General features: G+C 44.5%; 1 protein-coding gene across 1 annotated transcript in view; it reads right to left on the bottom strand.

The window, feature by feature from the left end:
• Nucleotides 1-4,605, bottom strand: part of grpr (gastrin-releasing peptide receptor) — a 67,026-nt gene extending 62,421 nt beyond the window's left edge. The window contains exon 1 of the mRNA XM_073045835.1: nt 4,146-4,605. Coding sequence (XP_072901936.1) covers nt 4,146-4,549 — 404 coding nt within the window. The 5' untranslated portion in view covers nt 4,550-4,605. The remainder of the gene's footprint in view (nt 1-4,145) is intronic.
• Between the last annotated feature and the right edge of the window lie 19,387 nt (nt 4,606-23,992).

Genomic DNA, 23,992 nt, shown 5'->3' with positions numbered 1-23,992 from the left:
GGCCAGTTTAGTTCTCCTAAACCATGAGAAATATGCTACTCTGTCAGATGAAGCAGATTGCCCTGCTGACTGAGTTTCACAGTGTCTCTGGAAGAACTGATCTGTAATCTTACTTAAGATTGATTGAAGCACTGAAATATTAGTTGCAAGACGACCAATGTACTGGGGTGATATTGGTGTCATTTCATACTCCAGTACAGGGTCTTTGCACATCTGTTGCTGACGTACGCTGAGCATCTGAGCGAGCAGAAAAACCAGCATCTTGCATGCGATGTTTTAACATGCTTCTGCTTTAAACATCCTGCACTCTAGATCAATAAACATGGTCAGTGTAATAATTCCAGAGCCGTGCCGTTCTGCTATTTGATCCAAACAACCAGCGTAATGAACTCATAAGCTCAACCATGCCACGTTAAAGCAATTTTAACTCAGAATCAGAATCAGGTTTAATGTCACTGACATCGTACAGGTATGTCATGACATTTATTGCCTTCTGGCAGCTGGACATAAAGAATTATGTATAACATTTTAATTAGAGGGAAAAGAGAGCAAAAATAGTGAGATAGTGTTCTTGGGTTGGCTCATTGTTCATTCAGGAATCTCAGAATCAGCTTCAGTATCACTACTATATGTCATGAAATTTGTTGGTTTGCGGCAGCAGTGCATTGCAAAACATAATCTGAAAAACTATAAATTATAATAAGAAATACGTATATAAACTAAATTAAATAAGTAGCACAAAAAGAGAGAAAACTAAAAAAAAAGAAATAGTGCATAGAGTTTAGCGTCCGTTCAAAATCTGATGGCAGAGGGGACAATTGTTCCTGGTACGTTGAGTATGTGTCTTCAGGCTCCAGGACCTCCTCTCCGATACTAGGACAAAGAAGAGAGCATGTCCTGGGCGAGAGGGGTCCTTAATGATAGATGTCGCCTTTTTGAGACATCGCCTTTTGAAGATGTCCTCAGTGCCGGGGAGGCTAGTGCCCGTGATGGAATTGGCTGAGTTTACAACTTCCTGCAGCCTTTTGCAGTGGCTCCTCCATACCAGACTCTAAACTGCTTTAAACATTGGACATCCGAATCTCGCTGAACCCTTCCAGCATTTTCTGTTTGTACTTCGGAAAAAAATACAATGTTGGTTTCAGAACAATGTTCAACTCGGGCTGAGAGAATGGCAGGAAGTTTGTTGCAAGCAGGCACAGAAACACATACAGGGGTCCTGTCAGCGTTACTTTAAGACCACAGATGGCAGTGACCCGTTTTCCAATAGTAAGAACGTTGAAAGTGAATTCAGTACTTTCATAACAGGAAGAGATTCTGAAGATGCTGGAGGAACTCAGCAGGTCAGGCAGCATCTACGGAAATGAACAAACTGTCGGCATTTCGGACAAAGACTGAGCCCGAAATGTTGAATGTTTATTCATTTCCATAGATGTTGCCTGAGCTGCTGAGTTCATCCAGTACTTTCAGATCTGTTAACAACCGGCTTAAAGTTGAGGTATGCACCTCAGTCTGAGGGGAGTGGACTATCAGTCTGCGTTGCACTTCCACTTGGCACACATCTGAAACCCTTTTTCACTGGTGTATGGCCGTGTTCATTCTCAACTTACACTTTGAATAGACTTGAGCAAGACAGGAGACCTGCCTTTAGACAGATACAGACGTGACTCTGTGAGGTGTCATTACAAGTTTTTGATTCTACCGCCGCTTCAAAGCGAGAATAATAATCCCGACGGAGAGTTGAGATGGGCGATGCTTCTATACTCTTGTAGTTCGTTTCTTCGAGCAAACTTTTTTTTTTGCAAAATTTTATTTCAAATTGCGGATTTTGTGAAGAAGAAATTACGCAGGTATTCTGTCAAAACCTAAATGCGGCTAGCCAGAGAGGAACCCTGCTTGCGAACTTCCGCACGCGAACGTGAATAGCTATGAATTGTCAGGGCAAGAAAATGAATAAGCTAACAAATCACAATGAACACGGCGCGTTATGGCCGGGAAATTGGACAGCACGTGTGCGTTTTGTTTTCCGCATTAGACGTTAGGCGTAAGTCCGGTCTTTGACAGACGGTGATAAGTTTCACACCTGCCCCACCTAACTTTCTATTGAACACACAAAGTGCTGGAGGAACTCAGTAGGTCAAACAGCCTCTAGGTCGCCGTTTCTGGCGGAGACTCTTCTTCAGTCCTGAAGAAAGACTATTCATTTCCATAAATGCTACCTGATCTGCTGAGTTCCTCCAGCATTTTATGTACGTTGCTTTGGATTTCCAGCATCTGCAGACTTTCTCGAGTTTATACATTTCTAAATGAGTTAGACATAAACGATATTCGATAACAGAGAACTCTTCACAAAAGTTGCCCCGCAGTTAAACGTTCTTGCTGGTGTATTTTTTGAAATATGTGAGTTCAAAGTTCAAGTTAAATTTATTATCAAATTATGTATATGTTATCATATACTACCTTGAGATGCATTTCATTGCAGGTACAGGGAAAAACATACATAAGCAAAGACTGGCAAAGAACGGATGTGTATAGGAAGAGTAACTGTGCAAATGAAATATAATACTGAGAACATAAGCGAGTCCGGAGGTTGCAGGACACCCCTTGGCTACTTGCACCAGTCATTAATCGTCACATTTAGCACAATTACCTCCTCGTTTTCAGCAGGAAAGAGGGCTAAATATCTGGAGAGGGTCCTAATGAAGATACTCTGCATAACTTCCACTGGATGGTGTACAGAATTAATGTAACTGCACTATATCTTAACTAGTTAGCCCAACATTAGCAAATTCCTACACCCATCGCTACGCCACCAGTATCACAACAGGGACGCTTCACCTTACCGCACTGGCGAAGGGCCGCTTCCCCATCTGTTGGCAGATGGCTAACAGATGGGATTCTTTGGTTCAGTGACAGGATCAAAACATTAGCTGGAGCGCAGGAGTCTGTTCCGCGGCCACAAACTTTACTCAAAGGGATAATCTGCAACCGAGAGTTACGAAACACTTGACATTTCAAGAGGTTAGATCTAGATTGATCGAATGAGGACTGTGGTTTCGCGGTGTCTCGCAGACTGGGGCCGTGATTTTTGTTTGTTAGCGGACGGGGTAAAGCGGCGGAGGGTCCCAGAACAAGTCAATGCTAAATAACGCGAACGGACAGGCCGGCAGACTGGCGTTATTATATTTTTTATATCAACGCAACAAATAGGGCGACGTGTTTCATCTATGGCACTTCGCTCTGTGCCTATTCTGGGCTGCAGGCTGGGAGTGCACGGTTCATTAAAAGGAGCTCCATAATAGGAGTGGGTATAGACTAAAGTAGCTTGAAACTGAACGCAGACACCAGGACTGATTCTAAAACTCAGTTTGCTTAACAGCTTCTGATATCTGAGGACACTGCTCTGACAGTGGGTTGTAAATGTAAAGCGAGGCAAATATCTGTTGCCCCCACTGCCCATGGCCTCTGTCACTGATGTGGCTGCGAACTTTGGGACACATCTACCCCTCAAAAGCAACAGCCCCTTTCCTCACACGCCACCGCCGAGGCTTCCTATAAGATTTTACCGAGTCTGATATTGCCAACAAGTTTCTCAGCAACATCGCAGTGGGAGAAGTACTTTAGCAACATGTATTTTAAATAGAACCGAAACACGCATTAGAGGTGGTAGGAAGTACGAAGCAGAAGGGATCATCTGCAGTAGGAACCCGGAACTGAACGCGGGTCTGAGTTTTCCGAAGTTTACAAAATTGAGAGATGCACTGACGGAGTAGAATCTTTTTCCCAGGGTGGAAGGGAAACTAGAGGGCATTCATTTAAGATGAGAAGGGGAAAGTTTAAAACAGATGTGCAGGACAAGATTTCTTTTTTACACAGGGACTGGCGGGTGCCTGGAACGGCCTGTGGAAGCAGATGGGATAGTAGCGTTTACGAGGGGTTTCAACAGGCGCCCGAACTTGCAGAGAATGGGGGGGATATAGATCACGAGCAGACAGAAGAGATTTAGTTTCGCTTGAAGGACCAGTTGTGCTGTTCTACAGAAGACTTTCTGGGGGCTTGGCTTGCCCCTTTTTAAAGCATCTTTCCACAGTAAGAAAGGGTGTGTGTGAGGGTGGGGGTAGGGGAAATATCCTGCCGACACCCACCTGTCCGCACTGAGCGCAGTCAGCGTGAAGACTGAGACTCCGACCGATGTCAGCTGGATGAAGGCGATAAGTTTGCAGCCGACCCGACCGAACAGCCACTCGTTGGTGATGTACTTGCTGGCGTCTACCGGGGCGCAGGTCAGCAGCAGCAGCAGGTCGCCCAGCGCCAAGCTAGTGATGAAGATATTAGGCACGTTCCTCATGGACTTCACGGTGCAGAAGATCTTGATGAGGGTCACGTTGCCGATCAGCCCCACCAGGATGATGAGCCCGTAGATGGCCGGGATAGCGTAGAGGAACAGGATCCCTTGGGCTTCGAGATCGAACGCCTGCCCACTCTCGTTGAGGGACTGGTTAAAATCCAGCCACCCCCAGTCCGACTGGGAGAAGTCCTCCGCACTCATTGTGTCCAGGGCTTAAACGTTCAGCCACCTCTCTTGACCTGTGTGGGGCGGCTCTGGGTTTTAAAGCAGACTTCCCTTTTTCCCTCCCTCCCAGCTCCCGTCCCCCGAGTCCTGTGGTCCCGCTGCTTCCCCTTCTGCTGCGCGACCAGCCCCGGCCGCGGCAAGATTTAAAGTGCGAGCTCCCCGCGTGCGTCTTGCCTCTCTAGTACTTGGCGTCACTTGCACCGTGGATGCACAAATGTACAGTACTGGCTTTACAGCACCTACTACGGCGAACGCACGGAACACGGCCACCTGCTGGAGAGATCCTCCACCCCTCTCCCACTCACTCGCTGGAACTGGCCAGTGAGCGCAATCCCGGAAACCCAAGGACACAGCAAAACCAGAAACGCTCAGCGGCGCAACCAGTGCCCGTGGGAGGGAGAGGCGGAGTTGATCATTCAGGTTGAGGACGTGCCATCAGAAGGAACTTAATTCATTATTTCAGATTTCCAGCATCGTCTTGTTTAAGTTTGAAGCATCACACAAAATGCTAGAAGAGTTCAGCTGGTCAGGCAGCATTCATGAGAGGGAAAAGGACAGGACTATCTTCCCCCAGTTTGGAACTGGACCCGAAAAGTCCAGTGTCATTTTACTCCACAGAAACTGCCTGGACCGCCGAGCTCCTCCGGCATTTCGTGTATCCATCCAAATTCCAGGAGGTGCAGTCTCCTCTCTTTTTTTGAAGTGCTTCACTATTTCCCTCTTTCCCGATCTCTTCCAATGTCTAGCTTAGTTCTAAAAATACTATTTGGTAACGCAGGCATTGCAGGTGATCAGCAGACTGCATGTCGCCATTTATTGCAGTGAAGTTGTAATGCGTCGGTTCCACGCGGCATTTGCTAGTGTACATCTGAAATACTGTGTACAGTATTTGATTCCCAGTTCCATGAAGGGTGTTAACACTTGTTCTGGGAAATCTTATTAGACTGATCTCAGGGATGGGCAAAGTGGGCAGAGAAGGTGAGTATCCTCTGAAAGTTAGAAAAGTGAAAGGTTGCCGACTCTTCCTACACTCTACAGAATTCAGAAATAAATACTTTTGCTGCTAATTTTATAATTGCTTTACTCCTAGTACAATCTGTCCTTTTGTGTCCCTGCTCTACTGCCAATGGCGATAGACAGATAGATAGATAGACAGACAGATAGATAGATAGATAGATAGATTGATTGATTGATTGATAGATAAATAACAAAGACCGTGTCTCCAAAAGATACAGTAGTAAATTAGGCCATTTGATTCATTGAGTTTCTCAGCCACTCACTTATGAATGATTTTTCAGCACCATTCTCCAGCCTTCTTTCTGTAACCCTTATCTCCCTTACCAATCAAGAACCTGCCATAGGTTCACCACCCTAACTGAAGGAGTTCCTCCTTGGGACATCTATTACAAGTTCACAGATGCCACAGCAGTCTCTATACTTCAGCCTTCCCTGCACCCTGTAAGAACTGTATTCCAAGTTAGTAGCTCCTCTGTTTCTAACACATTTGTTCTAATGTATAGATATTCCACACATGTGGCTTCCTTCTTCTTATCCACCACCATAGATGACAAACTTCTTGATTGCAACTCATCTATTCTGTGCATCTCTGTTCTTAGCCCCTCTCACTATGGACAAAGTAAAGCCAGATATCCCCACCAACCTTCCATCTCACCATCCTCTGCATCCAACATTTATTGTTTCCATCAGTCTCGGTAAGATTGTGGCCCTCTGGCACATTTGTACCCTTTGCTCTTCTCTCATCTCATTTCAGTCACTTCATGACTGGCCCTCTCTACTATCCCACCAAGCACTCCCCATTGAATGGAAATTTCCCATGCAGTCACAGGAAACCCAAGGCTTATACTTTCATCCATCCAGTGATCACAGCAGGTTTTCCAGGTGAAACAAAATTCTAAAAAAATCCATTTCTTCCAGTCTAGTGTGCTGCATTAGGTTTCACAATGTGGGCTTCTCCATATTGGTGAAAAAAGAAACACAAATTGAGTGATCACTATATGAGCCAGCAGTGTTGTTCACAGAGGCTACTCTGAGATCTGTACTGCCTTCCATATTGCCTGCCACAGCTGTTGGTAGCCACAGATACGTTAGGGTCATTTATGAAACTCTTGGATAGGCACATGGATGATAGAAAAATGGAGGGCTGTGTGGGAAGGAAATGTTATACAATTCCAGAATCTGTGGCATGTTGGAAGAAGTTAACGACAGCATCCATTGTCTCTATAGCTTTCAAAACTCTGGGATGTAGAGCATTGGGTCCATTATATTTATAAATTTCTCTAGTATTTCATTTTTAACTGAGGCCAATTTCCTTTAATTCCTTACTCTCACTTAGTTTTCTAGAATTCTTTTCTGAAGATGCACATAGAGGACCAACATTTCTTTGGCTTTTTCTTTTCCCTGTAATGTATTTTTCTATCTCTGCCTGTGAGGTCTCACAGTTGTTCCTGATAGTCTTCCTTTTTTTTTAAAGACCAGTGAAAGCTCTTACAGTCCATTTCTGCATAACTCTCCAGTTTACTTCCATATTCTTTTTTCCTGTTTTTAATACATTTTTTGGCCTTCCTTTGCTGAGCTTCTAAATTGTTTCCAGTCATCAGATCTGCTGCTTTTTGTCAAATTTATGAGCCTTTTCCATTGGTTTAATATACTTCTTAATTTTGTCTGTTAGCCATGAATGGGTCATCTTCCCTTCTGTTTTTTTTTAGTGTCTTAAAGGAATATATATATATATTTGCAAACCACACAGGATTTCATTGATTGATAACTATTGGTTGTTCTCCATCAGACTTCTTAAAGTTAGTGGGAAGATAGAGGATTGGGAAGCTTTTAAAAAACCAGCAGAAAGCAACTAAAATGTCATAAAGAAGGAAAAGATGGAATATGAAGGTAAGCAAGCTAATAATATTAAAGAGATACAAAAAGTTTCTTCTGATATATAAAATGTAAAAAAGAGGCAAGAGTAGATATTGGACTGCTGGAAAATGATGCTGGAGTGGTAGTAATGGGGGACAAGGAAATGGCAGATGAGCTGAATAAGTATTTTGCATCGGTCTTCATTGTGAAAAACACTAGCAGTATGCAGAAGTTCTGTGCCAGGGAGCAGAAGTGTGTGAAGTTGTCATTATTATGGACAAGGTACTTAGGAAATGGAAAGGTCTGAAGACTTTGGACCAACTGGCCTACCCTGCAGGGTTCTGAAAGAGATGTCCGAAGAGATTGTGGAAGCATTACTAATGATCTCTCAAGGATCAATGGATTCTGGCATAGTTCCAGAGGACTGGAAAATTGAAAATCTCACTCCACTCTTCAAAAAGGGAGAGAGGCAGAAGAAAGGAAACTATGGTCCAGTTTGTTTGACCTCAGTGGTTGGAGTTAATTGTTAAGAATGTAGTTGTGGGGTACTTTGAGGCACATGATAAAATAAGCCATAGTCAGCGTGGTTTCCTTAAGGGGAAATCTTGCCTGACAAATCTGTTGGAGATCTTTGAGGAAATAACATGCACAATAGACAAAGGAGCATTGGTGGATGTTGTGTACTTGGATTTTCAGAAGACCTTTGACAGGATGCCACACATGAAGCTGCTTCACAAGTTAAGAACCCATGGTATCATGGGAAAGATACTAGCATGGATAGTGCATTGGCTGATTGGCAGGAGACAAATAGATGGAATAAAGGGAGCCTTTTCTGGTTGGCTTCCAGTGACTAGTGGTGTTTCACAGGGGTCTGTATTGGGATTGTTTATTTTTATATTATATGTTAATAATTTGGATAATGAAAGTGATGGCTTTGTGGCCAAGTGTGCAGACAATACGAAGATAGGTGTAGGGGCAGATAGTTTTAAGGAAGCAGAGAGGCTACAGAAGGACATAGACAGATTAGGTGAATTGGCAAAGAAGTGGCAGATGGAATACAGTGTTGGGAAGTGTGTGGCCATTCACTTTGGTAAAAAAATGTAGACTATTTTCTAAATGGAGAGAAAATTCAAAAATGTGAGGTACAAATGGATTTGGAAGTGCTCACACAGGATTCCATTAAGGTTAATTTGTGGGTTGAGTTGGTAATGAAGAAGCCAAATGCAATGTTAGCGTTCATTTAATGAGAACTAGGACATAAAGGCAATAGAGTGGATGTGGAAAGGATGTTTCTTATGGTGAGGGATTCTAAGACCAGAGAACACAGCCTCAAAATAGAGGGATGACCATTTAGAACAGAAATGAGGAAAAATTTCTTTAGCCAGAGGGTGGGCAATCTGTGGAATTCATTGCCTCTCTCACGCAGGTGAGAAACTGCTAGAAAATTCAGCAGTCTAATGAACAAGGAGGCAATTAAGAGAGAGAGAGGACTCTGACTTGGTTTTGATAACACTTTTAATTGTGACCTTGAGAGAGAGAGAGAGTACGGCGCCAGCTGAGACACGAGCTGGGAAGTCACCATGGTAACAGCTCAGGGCAGTTGAGCTAACAGACGGCTGGAATTTTGAATGGATTATAAAAAGTTGAGGCTTTTGGTCTGATAACGGCAAAGGAGACACGACACAAGAGGATGGCAGAAGCTACCCGGAGAAACCACTGGTGGAGTTTAAGACCACCATGAGGGTGGAGGCCACGGACCGATTAATTTCGACCCGTGATTACCAGTGCAGGTAAGAGCTTGCCTGTGGGGGTCTGCTGGTGGTGAACCCATGCCGTGGGTTAGTAGACCGTTCCCTAGAAGGGGCTCTGTCCATCTGTGTCTGTGTGGGGTTCACACGAAGTGACTCTAAAGATTTCGGAAGCAAGAACAACTAAAGCTGCCTACGTAAACGTCAACTCAATTAACTCTCTCTCTCTCTCAATCAATTCAACTCGACGCAACACAAAGTGAACTGAACTGTTTAAGCTTACCTGACACCATAAGACTGATATCTACCTCTGGGACCATTATCTTTGTATCCACATACACATTTACGGATATATATATATATATATATATATAAATTCATTTATAACCTGTATCGTATTATCTGGTTTTAATAATATTAATTCATAGACGTAATAAATATAGTCTTAATTTATAGTAAATCAGACTCCAGGTGTGTTCCATTTCTGGTGGTCCTTTTCAACCTATCACAGGATTCGTGACACCTCAGACAGCTGTGGAGGCCAAGCCATAGGGTATATTTAAGGCAGAGTTTGATAGATTCTTGATTGTTTGGGTATAAAACGATATGAGGAGAAGGCATGAGACTGGATCAGAAGGGAAATGGATCAACCATGATGAAATGGTGGAGCAAACCTGATGGGCCAAATGGCCTAATTCTGCTCCTATATGAGGGGTGATTGATAAGTCCGTGGCATAAGACAGAAGGAGTCAATTTTAGAAAACCTAGTACATTTATTTTTCAACATAGTTTCCTCCTACACTTACACACTTAGTCCAGCATTCGTGAAGCATATGGATCTTGGACCTCCAGAAAGTGTCCACAGCAGGGGTGATTGATAAGTTCATAACCTAAGGTAGAAGGAGATGAATTATACGGCTCTTGTTACATGCACATGCAGTTCAACTCTTTGAATGATTATGCAGAAAGTTTGAAGTTAATAACTCATCAGGGGTGATTGATAAATTTGTGGCCTAAGGTAGAAGGAGATGAGTTATTAACTTCAAACTTTCTGCACACTCACTCAAAGAGTTGAACTGCATGTACATGTAACGAGAGCTGTATAACTCAAACACGAGGAAATCTGCAGATGCTGGAAATTCAAGCAACGCACACAAAATGCTGGTGGAACTCAACAGGTCAGGCAGCATCTATAGGAAGAAGCAGAGTCGACGTTTCGGGCCAAGACGCTTCGTTAGGACTAACTGAAAGAAAAGATAGTAAGATATTTGAAAGTAGGAGGGGGAGGGGGGAAATCTGAAATGATAGGAGAAGACAGGAGGGGGTAGGGTGAAGCGGAGAGTTGGAAAGGTGATTGGCAAAAGGGATACAGAGCTGGAAGGGATCATGGGATGGGAGGCCTAGAGAGAAAGATAGAGAACAGGCAAAGAGTGATGGGCAGAGAGAGAACAAAAAAGGGGAGGGGGGAAAAATAAATAAATCAGGGATGGGGTAAGAAGGGGAGGACTAATTCCTCTTTGAGTTTTTTCAATGATTTTAAGTAACCTGGCCCCCCACAGTCTTATTTTCACCATGGACGTCCAGTCTCTATATACCTCCATCCCCCACCAGGAAGGTCTCAAAGCTCTCCGATTCTTTTTGGGTTCCAGACCTAACCAGTTCCCCTCTACCACCACTCTCCTCTGTCTAGTGGAATTAGTCCTTATTCTCAATAATTTCTCCTTTGGCTCCTCCCACTTCCTCCAAACTAAAGGTGTATCCATGGGCACCCGCATGGGTCCCAGCTACACCTGCCTTTTTGTTGGCTTTGTGGAACAGTCCATGTTCCAAGCCTATACAGGTATCCGTCCCTCTCTTTTCCTTTGCTACATTGACGACTGTATTGGCACTGCCTCCTGCACGCATGCTGAGCTCGTTGACTTCACTAACTTTGCCTCCAACTTTCACCCTGCCCTCAAATTTACCTGGTCCATTTCCGAAACCTCCCTCCACTTTCTTGATCTTTCCGACTCCATCTCTGGAGACGGCTTATCTACTGATATCTACTATAAGCCTACTGACTCTCACAGCTACCTGGACTATTCCTCTTCCCACCCTGTCTCTTGCAAAAATGCCATCCCCTTCTCGCAATTCCTCCATCTCTGCCACATCTGCTCTCAGGATGAGGCTTTTCATTCCTGGATGAAGGAGATGTCTTCCTTTTTTAAACAAAGGGGCTTCCCTTCTTCCACCATCAACTCTGCTCTCAAACATATCGCTTCCATTTCACTCACATCTGCTCCTATCCCATCCACCTGCCGCTCCACTTGGGATAGGGTTCCCCTTGTCCTCACCTACCACCCCACCAGCCTCCGGGTCCAACGTATAATTCTCCGTAACTTCCGCCACTTCCAACGGGATCCCACTAACAAACTCATCTTCCCCTGCCCCCCTTACTGCTTTCCGCAGGGGTCGCTCCCTACGCGACTCCCTTGACAATTCGTCCCCCCCATCCCTTCCCACCAATTTCCCTCCTCACACTTATCCTTGTAAATGGAACAAGTGCTCCACCTGCCCTTACACTTCCTCCCTCACCACCATTCAGGGCCCCAGACAGTCCTTCCAGGTGAGGCGACACTTCACCTGTGAGTCAGCCGGTGTGGTATAATGCGTCCGGTGCTCCCAGTGTGGTCTTTTATATATTGGTGAGACCTGACGCAGACTGGGAGACCATTTCGCTGAACAACTACACTCTGTCCACCAGAGAAAGCAGGATCTCCCAGTGGCCACACATTTTAATTCCACGTCCCATTCCCATTCTGATATGTCTATCCATGGACTTCTCTACTGTCAAAATGAATCCAAACTCAGGTTGGAGGAACAACACCTTATATTCCGTTTGGGTAGCCTCCAACCTGATGGCATGAACATTGACTTCTCTAACTTCTGTTAATGCCCCTCCTCCCCTTCTTACTCCATCTCTGATTTCCCCACCTTCCTTTTTTTTTCTCTCTCTCTGCCCATCACTGCCTGTTTTCCATCTCCCTCTGGTGCTCCCCTCCCCCCTTTCTTTCTCCCTTGGCCTCCTGTCCCATGATCCTTTCCCTTCTCCAGCTCTGTATCCCTTTTCCCTATCATCTTCCCAGCTCTCTGCTTCACCCCACACCCTCCTGTCTTCTCCTATCACTTCGGATTTCTCCCTCCCCCTCCTAATTTCAAATCTCTTACTATCTTTCCTTTAAGTAAGTCCTGACAAAAGGGTCTTGGCCCGAAACGTCGACAGTGCTTCTTCCTATAGGTGCTGCCTGGCCTGTATAACTCATCTCCTTCTACCTTCGGCCACAGACTTATCAATCACCCCTGCTGTGGACACTAACTGGAGGTCCAAGACCTGTATGCTCCACAACCACTGGACTAAGTCTGTAAATGTAGGAGGGGACTATGTTGAAAAATAAATGTGCTAGGTTTTCTAAAATTGACTCCTTCTACCTTAGGCCACGAACTTACTTATCACCCCTTGAACAGTATTTATGGTCATATGGTCTTATCATGATTTTAATGCATTTTCCTGATCAACTACAGCCAACTCAACATTCATTTGATCCAATGTAAGAGTATAGTTTTGAATTAAATTGCGTAATTTTCAACTCAATGTACAATTCTATCATGTTATATTGACTGTTTTCCAAAGGTCCCTTCATAATAATTCTTTCTGATTGTGTAATACAAAATCTAAAATTGTATTTTATTGAGTTCATTCTTCAACATAAAGGATCATGAAAACAATTCCAAATATAGTGCATGAATTTTATACTTCATTTTATTACTCCTAATTTGACTTGTTCAGTCCATGTGTAGATTAAAGCCACTCATGATCATTGTACTATTCTATTATATTAATCCTTAATTCATTGATTTGATTACTGTTGCAGATTCTCACTGATGGGCTGTAAATAATTCTCACCCATGATTTTTGTTCATTTTTCTGCTTCATAGCACCACTCAAAATGGTTTTAATTTTACATCATGATCTGTCAAGCCAGGATGACTTCTCACTACAGGCCTGGCTGCATTCTTTATTAATAGCACAACCTTTTTTACTTACCCTTATTGCTATCTTTGTCATATGTCCGATATCTTTTAACATTCCCCTCCAAGCATTGGTCATTTGCGGCTACGTAACCGGAGCTGGAATGAGATCACACTCATTTTCTTCAATTTGTGCATCTTATTTATTTGCATTGCTTTGAATTGTGCATGAATTTGGTTGGTGTACTTTTAATCTTGCCCTTTAAGACCTCAAGAGCTTTAAGACCTTGGCCTCAATACCTCTTTGTGCAATTGCATCCTGGATTTCCTCTCTTGTAGACTCCAGTCAATTCAGATTGGAAGACATTTCCTCCACAGTCTCCATTTGCACTGGTGCACCACAAGGCTGTGTGGTTATCCCCCTGCTCCACTGGCTTTATACGGTCCAATGCCATATTCAAATTTGCTGCTGACACCACTGTCATAGGCTGAATCAAAGGGAGTAATGAATCAGCATGTAGGAGGGAGATTGAAAATCTGGCCGAGTGGTGCTACAGCAACAACCTTTTACTCAATTTCAGCAAGACCAAAGAGCTGATTATTGACTTCAGGAGGAGGAAACCAGAGAATCATGAGCCAGTTCTCATTGGGGAATCAGAGGTGGAGAGGATCAGCAACTTTAAAACTCCTTGGCGTTATTATGTCACAGCTCATGTACTGAGCCCAGCATGAAGACAACATGCTAGGTCCTCTAATTCCTTAGAAGTTTGCGAAGGTTCAGCGTGACATCTAAAACTTTGTAAAACCTCTGTACGTGCAGTGGAAAGTTTATTGATTGGCTGCATCACAGCCTGATATGGAAATACCAATGCCTTTGAGTGGAAAATCCTACAAAAACTAGTGGATACAGTCCAGTCCATCATGAGTAATGACCTCCCCACCAGTGAGCACATCTACACGGTGCGTTGTTGCAGGAAAGCTGCATCCATTATCAGGGACCCCTACCACCCAAATCACACTCCTGTCTTGTTGATCCATCAGGAAGAAGGCACAGGAGCCTCAGGACTCACACCAGCAAGTTCAGGAACAGTAATTACCCCTCAACTATCAGGCTCTTGAACCAGAGGGGATAACTTACTTGCCCACTACTGAACTGTTCCCACAACCTATGGCTTCACATTCATGAACTCTTCATCTCATGTTCGCAATATTTATTCCTTACTTACTTACTTATTTATTCATATATATCATTCCTTTCTCTTTGCTTTTGCACAGTTTGTTGTCTTTTGCACACTGGTTGAACACTCAAGTTGGTGTGGTCTTCCATTGATTCTATTATGGTTATTATTCTATTATGGATTTATTGAGAATGCCACAAGCATGTCATTTGTGGCTCTCAGGGTTGTATATGGTGACATATAGGTACTTTGATAATAAATTCCCTTTGAATTTGAACTTTTGACAGTAACTTGAGCACCTCTGCTGCTTATCGCTATTTCTTCTGCCTATTTATTTCACTTCTTACTTTTCTAACTTTCACTTCCTGATTTGTTTCCCTCTTTCCTGAATTCTCTCTAAGAATCCTATTTCTTGCCAAAGTAGTTTCTTCTCTTATTTATTCTCAGAAATTTGTTTGTGATCAAAGATGATTTGCCTCCACTCAGATTTTGCAGGTTCTAAGATGACTGAATGTCCACAAATGAGATAGGAGATGACTGATGGGGTGAATGGATTGTCTGTGAGGTGGTGTAGTCTTTTCATGCCTAGAAATTCCGTGTTCCTGAAGATGACCTTGTGATTCTCAATACGATTTTGAATCCTCCTCCCCTGCTACTTCGGGTAATCATGTGCTGGAAATTCCTAGGTGTTGGTAGAGATGTGGCACTTTAAGAAAGCATTAGCACATTGTTAAACTCTTTTTCTCCGTCTGGCACTCTCCTGACATGGAATATCTGGTGTTGGGCATGTAAACCTGCCTATTTGGTTGACTGATACTAACCAGGAGCTCGATGTTCGGAATGTTAGTCAGGTAAAGATTACTGACATCGATCTGCTTATCCTTAACTCTGGAAAACAAGCAATCTTAAACTTTCCTCAGATGCCCAAGGAATGTATCCCCACTTGTCACTTTCCTCTCAGAGGGCATGTGTCCTTGTCCTGCTGAGATGTAATCCTTCCTATTTGTACAGGTCACACCTTCCTCAGAAATGGTTCCAATTCCTCAGAAATCTAACATGCCCATCAGCTCCATAAATTGCCACCCCTCTTTGTAGGCAGACAAGATAGGGAAAATAGCTGTGACACACTAGCATAGAAATTGGTTTGCTGTGTTTCAGTTGCTTAAGATATTGGTAAAGCCACATATGACATATTATGTTTAGGGTTGGTCACCCTGCTATAGAAAATATGTCACTAAGCTGGAAAGGGTGCAGTGGAGATTTATAAGGATGTGTCAGGGCTCAACGAACAACATTACAGAGAGGGGATGAACGGGTTGGAGCATAGAAGAACGAGGAATAATCTTGTAGAGGTGTATAAAATTATGAGGGGCATAGACAGGGTGAATGCACACAGTTTTGTTCCCAGGGTTGGGGAATTACGAACTAAAGTGAGAGGGAACAGATTTAACCTGAGGGACAACCTTTTTTCATCCAGATGATGATGAGTATATGAAATGAGCTGCCAGATGAAGTGGTTGAGGCCGGTACCTCGACAACATTTAAAAGATACTTGCACAGGTACATGGATAAGAAAGATTTAGAGGGATATGGGCTAAATGTGGACAAAGGGGACTAGCATAGGTGGGAATTGTGATTAGTGTGAACCTTTTGGACTAGGTTATATGACTCTATGGCATATTTCTGTGTTTATTAGCACATGGAATTTCAAGTGATCCTGAGATTACTTGCTTTGAGGTCCTTTCTAGTCATCTGGAATAAAATATTGATGTGAAACTTCTTTCAGCGTACAGAGAAGAAGTCATCGCCTTGATACAATGGTGTCAAGAAAACAACCTCTCCCTCAATGACGCAAAAACAAAGGAGCTGGTTGTGGACTACAGGAAGAATGGAAATGGGCTAGCCGCAGTTGACATCAATGGATCTGGAGTTGAGAGGGTGAACAGCTTTAAGTTCCTTGGCATCCACATCACCGAGGATCTCACATGGTCTGTAGATACTGACTGTGTGGTGAAAAAAACACAACAGCACTTCTTTCAACTCAGATGGTTGAAGAAGTTTGGCATGAATCCCCAAGCCCTAAAGACTTTCTACAGGGGCACAATTGAGAGCATCCTGACTGGCTGCATCACTGCCTGCTATGGGAACTGTACCTCCCTCAATTGCAGGACTCTGCAGAGAGTGGTGCGGACAGCCCAGTGCATCTGTAGAGGTGAACTTCCCACTATCCTGGACTTTTACAAAGACAGGTGTGTAAAAAGGACCCGAAGGGTCAATGGGGACCCGAGCCATCCCAACCACAAACTGTTCCACCTTTTACCATCCGGGAAATGATACCACAGCATAAAAGCCAGGACCAGCAGGCTCTGGGACAGCTTCTTCCACCAGGCCATCAGACTGCTTAATTCATGCTGATACAATTACATTTCTTTTTATATTGACTCTCCTGCTGTACATACTATATTTTACAAATTACTATAAATTGTATATTGCATACTTAGATGGAGATGTAATGTAAAGATTTTTACTCCTCGTGTATATGAAGGATTTAAGTAATAAAGTCAATTCAATTCAATTCAATTACTACAATGTAAATAAATGATGTCCTTCTTTACATTAAACCAAACTGCCTTCAGTACTCCAGCTATGGCTTTACCAAAGTACATTTAAGAACTATGCTGATTTCCTATTCTTCATGTTACTCATTATACTCCATTTCCATTTGGAATCCTTATGATAACTCACTAAAGCAACCTACCTCCCTATATCTCCACACAACTTATGTATCTTCTAAAGTTGTTGATCCAGCTTTCAGTTTGCAACTTATATTTGCCACCATCTGCAAAGTTTTCCATTTGCATTTACCTCTTGCATTTTTACAAAACTATGGACTTTATTTTCTTAAATCTACTGACGTTGAGTGCATTCCCAATCCAAAAATGCCCAGTGGCAGGGTCACGCATAACAAAATGCCCAGTGGCAGGGCCACACATAACAAAATGCCCAGTGGCAGGGTCAGGAATGACAAAATGCCCAGTGGCAGGGTCATGCATGACAAAATGCCCAGTGGCAGGGTCATGAATGACAAAATGCCCAGTGGCAGGGTCATGCATGACAAAATGCCCAGTGGCAGGGTCACGCATAACAAAATGCCCAGTGGCAGGGCCACACATAACAAAATGCCCAGTGGCAGGGTCATGCATGACAAAATGCCCAGTGGCAGGGTCACGCATAACAAAATGCCCAGTGGCAGGGCCACACATAACAAAATGCCCAGTGGCAGGGTCATGCATGACAAAATGCCCAGTGGCAGGGTCAGGAATGACAAAATGCCCAGTGGCAGGGTCATGCATGACAAAATGCCCAGTGGCAGGATCATGCATGACAAAATGCCCAGTGGCAGGGCCACGCATGAAAAATGCCCAGTGGCAGGGTCATGAATGACAAAATGCCCAGTGGCAGGGTCATGCATGACAAAATGCCCAGTGGCAGGGCTACGCATAACAAAATGCCCAGTGGCAGGGCCACGCATGACAAAATGCCCAGTAGCAGGGGCACACATAACAAAATGCCCAGTGGCAGGGTCATGAATGACAAAATGCCCAGTGGCAGGGTCATGCATGACAAAATGCCCAGTGGCAGGGCCACACATAACAAAATGCCCAGTGGCAGGGTCAGGAATGACAAAATGCCCAGTGGCAGGGTCATGCATGACAAAATGCCCAGTGGCAGGATCATGCATGACAAAATGCCCAGTGGCAGGGCCACGCATGACAAAATGCCCAGTGGCAGGGTCAGGAATGACAAAATGCCCAGTGGCAGGGCCACACATAACAAAATGCCCAGTGGCAGGGTCAGGAATGACAAAATGCCCAGTGGCAGGGTCATGCATGACAAAATGCCCAGTGGCAGGGTCAGGAATGACAAAATGCCCAGTGGCAGGGTCATGCATGACAAAATGCCCAGTGGCAGGATCATGCATGACAAAATGCTCAGTGGCAGGGCCACGCATGACAAAATGCCCAGTGGCAGGGTCATGAATGACAAAATGCCCAGTGGCAGGGTCATGCATGACAAAATGCTCAGTGGCAGGGCCACACATAACAAAATGCCCAGTGGCAGGGTCATGCATGACAAAATGCCCAGTGGCAGGGCCACACATAACAAAATGCCCAGTGGCAGGGTCATGAATGACAAAATGCCCAGTGGCAGGGCCACACATGACAAAATGTCCAGTGGCAGGGTCATGAATGACAAAATGCCCAGTGGCAGGGCCACACATAACAAAATGCCCAGTGGCAGGGCTACGCATGATGAAATCCCTTCACAGGTAGGAGGTGAGAACAACCCCTCTTATAGCTGGCAAAACCACAATTCCAGCTATGACTGCTGTCAAAATTCAAAAGGTCTATGAATTTTGCATCATGTCTCTTTTATTCAGACATTGGGGAGAACTAATTAATCAATCAAAAATTGTAACATATTTTAGAAATTAAGACAAGAATTAGAACATAGAACATAGAATAGTACAGCAAAGTACAGGCCCTTCAGCCCACAATGTTGTGCCAACCCTTAAACCCTGCCTCTCATATAACCCCCCCCCCACCTTAAATTTCTCCATATACCTGTCTAGTAGTCTCTTAAGTTTCACTAGTGTATCTGCCTCCACCACTGACTCAGGCAGTGCATTCCACGCACCGACCACTCTCTGAGTGAAAAACCTTCCTCTAATATACCCCTTGAACTTCCCTCCCCTTACCTTAAAGCCATGTCCTCTTGTATGGAGCAGTGGTGCCCTGGGGAAGAGGTGCTGGCTGTCCACTCTATCTATTCCTCTTAATATCTTGTACACCTCTATCATGTCTCCTCTCACCCTCCTTCTCTCCAAAGAGTAAAGCCTGAGCTTCCTTAATCTCTGATCATAATGCATACTCTCTAAACCAGGCAGCATCCTGGTAAATCTCCTCTGTACCCTTTCCAATGCTTCCACATCCTTCCTATAGTGAGGCAACCAGAACTGGACAGAACTCCAAGTGTGGCCTAACCAGAGTTTTATAGAGCTGCATCATTAAATCACTTAAGACCATTAAATAGCATATCTAAGCAAGTATATAAAAATAATACTATGCAACCAATTCAACAAAGTTAATTAATTTGCTTCTTCAGACTCTTCTCTCCATTTAAATGAAAGGGTTTGTTAATGTACAGCAGATTCAGTAGGCATGTTCTCCACTGTTATTGCTGAAGAATTATAACGTTGTACAGGTTTTCTCGATTTCATGTGGAGTTTAACAGCAGGCTGCAGCCTGGTAATTGCTGGAGAAATTCAGCTGGCAGGAATGGTACTCCCATGCTTAGACATGACATGAAAAGCTTTGCCTAATGGTTTACCCTTTTGTCACATTAACACAGATTCTGTTACCTAGCTATTGACTTCACCTTTCTCCCAGTGTGAAACTGAACCAGCTTCTTTGCACTTTGACATTTGACCTTGATTTAAGTTTTGAACTATTTATTAACGCTATTGCTACTTTTATTCTACCTCCATTACCTTGTCCAATGACCTCTCTAATTCAGATTATCTGATGTTGAAGCCCTTTTCCATGTTCCTGGCACCTTATGCCAGCTTGATTCCAGTACTTGCCAGGCTCCTACATTTGGCCTCTGTGTCAATTCTGTCGTGCATGTGTACTAACCTGCAATGGACTCAATTCACATGGTCGTTGGTCCACATCAGCTTCTGTTTCAACAGCTGTTCTGGCCTCTAGAGGCACGGTACATTTGGTATGAACATCACTTCCTGTACGTAAGCTGCTTTTGTTATAATTTCCCCTATGGGTTAATTTGGATTCAATTTGAAGCACACAGTGGAAAGGCACCTATCTCCATTCTCTCTTTATTTGCACTTGAAACAGCAATATCTTTTCCTGAGGAAATCTTCTGCCTCGGGTGATTTTTGAGAAGGTGTTTAAGTTGCTGTACAGCTTTGTACGTACACACCGTGATGGCAGTTGTTACGTACCCCGTAACTGGGTCACTTACCAGCAAAGATAGAGAGGTCCGTTGAAGTCTGATGGTACTATTTTTAACAGCATTTATTGGTAAAAATACACAAAAATAATATCAATGCAAACATACAGATAATATACGTCATCAATACTAAATCTAAAAGTGCGGGTATAATAATAATCAATAAGAAATAAGCTGTATCATTGTCTAGGGGATAATGAATTGTCCGATGGAAATATATAGTTCGTTCAGTTCATACAGGCTGCCGCCGTTGGGGACCCTGTGTGGCAATTGTTGGAGAGAGAGAGACGGGTTAAAACTTGCCCATTCTGTTTATGATGTCAATCCTTCGAGAGTCGTTGAGGGTTGAGTTCCCCGTTGTTAGTTAAAAACCGTTTTTCCGAGGCAAAGGTCACCGATTCCAGGCAAATGGAAGCGGACGCACGTGGCCTTCCACCAGCTTTCGCTATTACGGGATCGCTAGCGTTTCTTCTGGTGCGTCTGAGGGGCTGTTCCCACAGACCCTCTTTTTATCCTGACTCACAGGGTCTCAGGTGTCAATCAGGTTGGGGATGATGCAATCCCTCCACCAACCTCCTCCTTGGTTCATTGCCTGGGGCTTTGATTGCATCGTCCAGGATGCAATACACAAGTCCGTCTCCAAGAGACAATAGCCGGTATCAATGGGTCCGCCTTTCGGAGGCCAGGACACATTCTAACCCTTTTGTGGATTCTGCATGTCTTTCTCTCATTTCCTGCGTCTCCTGAATTGACTCAATAGTGATCTTGCGATTCTCACAAAGGAGGGGGCTACCCCCGCACCCTTCGGCCCCTCAGAGCTGTGGTACATTCATAACACAGTAGAGTGAAAAGATGACTCATCTTACAACGTATCGCCCGTGGACTAGAGATATATTTGAACACCATAGATGAAAACGCTTCTGACCTGAGAAATGTCAATCGCAAAGAGCTGAAAGTGAGGTCAGAATGTTACGCATTTGTCGTGCCTTGGTGATGCTCGAAAGGATCGACAATTAGTATTGCTGCAGCACGAACCTGCACTGGAGCTGAAATGGCAGAATGAGAGAAGCTTACTGTGGTGAACTACATATACCTGTCTGGACACGCCCCTCTGCTGACTGCTCCTGTGGCTCCTCCCACTGACCCCTGTATAAAGGCGATTGGAGGCACTGCTCCTCCCTCAGTCTCCAGGATGTTGTGTGATGGTCTCTTGCTGCTGACAGAGCTTTCTTCCGGCTAATAAAAGCCTATCTCGCCTCACGTCTCCGAGAGTTATTGATGGTGCATCACTTACGCAAAGCACAAAGTTGAGAGGCTCAGGGAAGAACGTAAAGCTGAGGCTGCCTCAGCAGAGGCAAGGTCGTGTGAAGCAGCTGCAGGCTTGGACTGTGGTGTGTTCATAACCAGAATTAATGCTTTTCCATCACAACAGCCAATGTATCTTACTAAAGGATATGTCCAAATGCATTTTTGCTGTAAAAAGACAGTCAACCAGCTCTACAAGGAGAAGATGTCCATACCACACAGCCAACCTACCTTTCACATAGTCCAGCTATTCACATTCAAGACCTAGGTCAGCACAGACCTACAACACGCTCCTTGCAGTTCCATCACAGTGAAGGTCTCACTCAAGTGTTGCTATTGTTACCAGTCTGATCTGCACAGACATGGACAGACTGAACTTCCATCCGTCCCAGGACATACATTTGGCAAACCAGTCTGCACAATGTTCCATTCAGGAGCTCCACGCACATTAAATTTGCCTTGCTATCTAACAATGCTGTGCTTCTCCTGAGACAATTGAAGAATCTCTCTTCAGCAGACTCGATAATTTTCCAAAGCTGTCACACAAAGATCCACAGAAGCTACAGGAGTTTGAAGATCTGTGAAAAACTGAGTTAAAAAACAGCCGCAAAAAACTGAGAGTTACTACCAGGGCAGAGTTACTTGGAGACAGCAAGAGGAGTAAACTCTGTAACGGAGAAACTGCTATCCAAGAATAGTGGTTTCAAGTATAGAATGAAGTGTCGTGTCCCTGTCCACCATTTTCATTCTTTGCAGAATTTGTTTGCCACCATGCAGAAATGTGAAATGATCCTAATTTTATGCTCTTACCTTCCAGTAAAACATCATCCAAAGAGCCGTCTCCAGAAAAAAGCATAGAAAGCCAGAACCCCTATCACAGTCAGCAAAACTGAAGCAGAAAACTCAGTCATGAACCCTGATAGACAATGCCCTGCCCAGAGGAAACCTCAAGGAACTGCAGAAGATTCAGAGAAAAAACACGTGCAGTCCGAAGCTGATTTCTCAAAGAAAACTGAATATGTTTCAAACGTTGTGCTTCAACAGCACACCAGGCAAAAGTCTGCAAAGCTATCATACTCTGCAGAGAGCGCAACAGTGACCAGAATATATTACCAGCATTTCATTCAGGGCCCGCACCTTGGGCTACTACTGGTTCCAGCACAGCCGCTGCAAAGCACAGCAGGGAGCCAGCTGAGCTCCTATCAGATGTAGCTACTTCTTCATGCTCAGAGATATGCAGGAAAGGATTCCAATACAATTCCTGCTCTAAAGTATGTCTGGTCAACATCTACCCAAAATGACATCCTGAGCAAAAAATAAAAGCATATGTGAGGAGCCGCTTATGGGCCGAAACGTGACAGTGGGGTTCAGGGCCCAAGCGTATCAGAGAGTCATAGAGAAATACAGCTTGGAAGCAAACCTTTCGGCCCATCTAGTCCATGCCAAAATCATTTAAGCTTCCCACACCCATTGATCTGCACCGGAATCATAGCACTCCAGCAGGGTCCTAGACCGAGGAACGACCTGATGTTTGAACAATTTAAACGCCTGGTCAGATGGATTGAAAAGGCAGGGTGTCAGGACTGGAGGCAAGTGTCAGGCCAGTTCTACTCGCTGCTCTGTATTGTTTACTCTGCTTTTAGTCACACTGAGGCTGAAGCTGTGGCCTGTTCCGGCTGCTCCAGGCTCTGTATCAGAGAGCTTTGTGACATTTACACTATGTGCTGAACTGAGGCTGAGCTGGGGCTGTGGTCTCCTCCAGTGGCTTCAGGCTCAGTTACATGCTGAACTGAGTCCGTGGCCTGTTCCGTCTGCTCCAGGCTCAGTTACGTGCTGAACTGAGTCCGTGGCCTGTTCCGTCTGCTCCAGGCTCTGTTACGTGCTGAACTGAGTCCGTGGCCTGTTCCGTCTGCTCCAGGCTCTGTTATGTGCTGAACTGAGTCCGTGGCCTGTTCCGGCTGCTCCAGGCTCAGTTACGTGCTGAACTGAGTCCGTGGCCTGTTCCGTCTGCTCCAGGCTCAGTTACGTGCTGAACTGAGTCCGTGGCCTGTTCCGTCTGCTCCAGGCTCTGTTACGTGCTGAACTGAGTCCGTGGCCTGTTCCGGCTGCTCCAGGCTCAGTTACGTGCTGAACTGAGTCCGTGGCCTGTTCCGGCTGGTCCAGGCTCTGTTACGTGCTGAACTGAGTCCGTGGCCTGTTCCGGCTGGTCCAGGCTCTGTTACGTGCTGAACTGAGTCCGTGGCCTGTTCCATCTGCTCCAGGCTCTGTTACGTGCT

This window comes from Hemitrygon akajei, chromosome 5, assembly GCF_048418815.1.
Source record: "Hemitrygon akajei chromosome 5, sHemAka1.3, whole genome shotgun sequence".
Classification (NCBI taxonomy): Eukaryota; Metazoa; Chordata; class Chondrichthyes; order Myliobatiformes; family Dasyatidae; genus Hemitrygon; species Hemitrygon akajei.
Note: the sequence above shows the minus strand (reverse complement) of the source record. Positions and strands in the feature narration are given on the sequence as shown.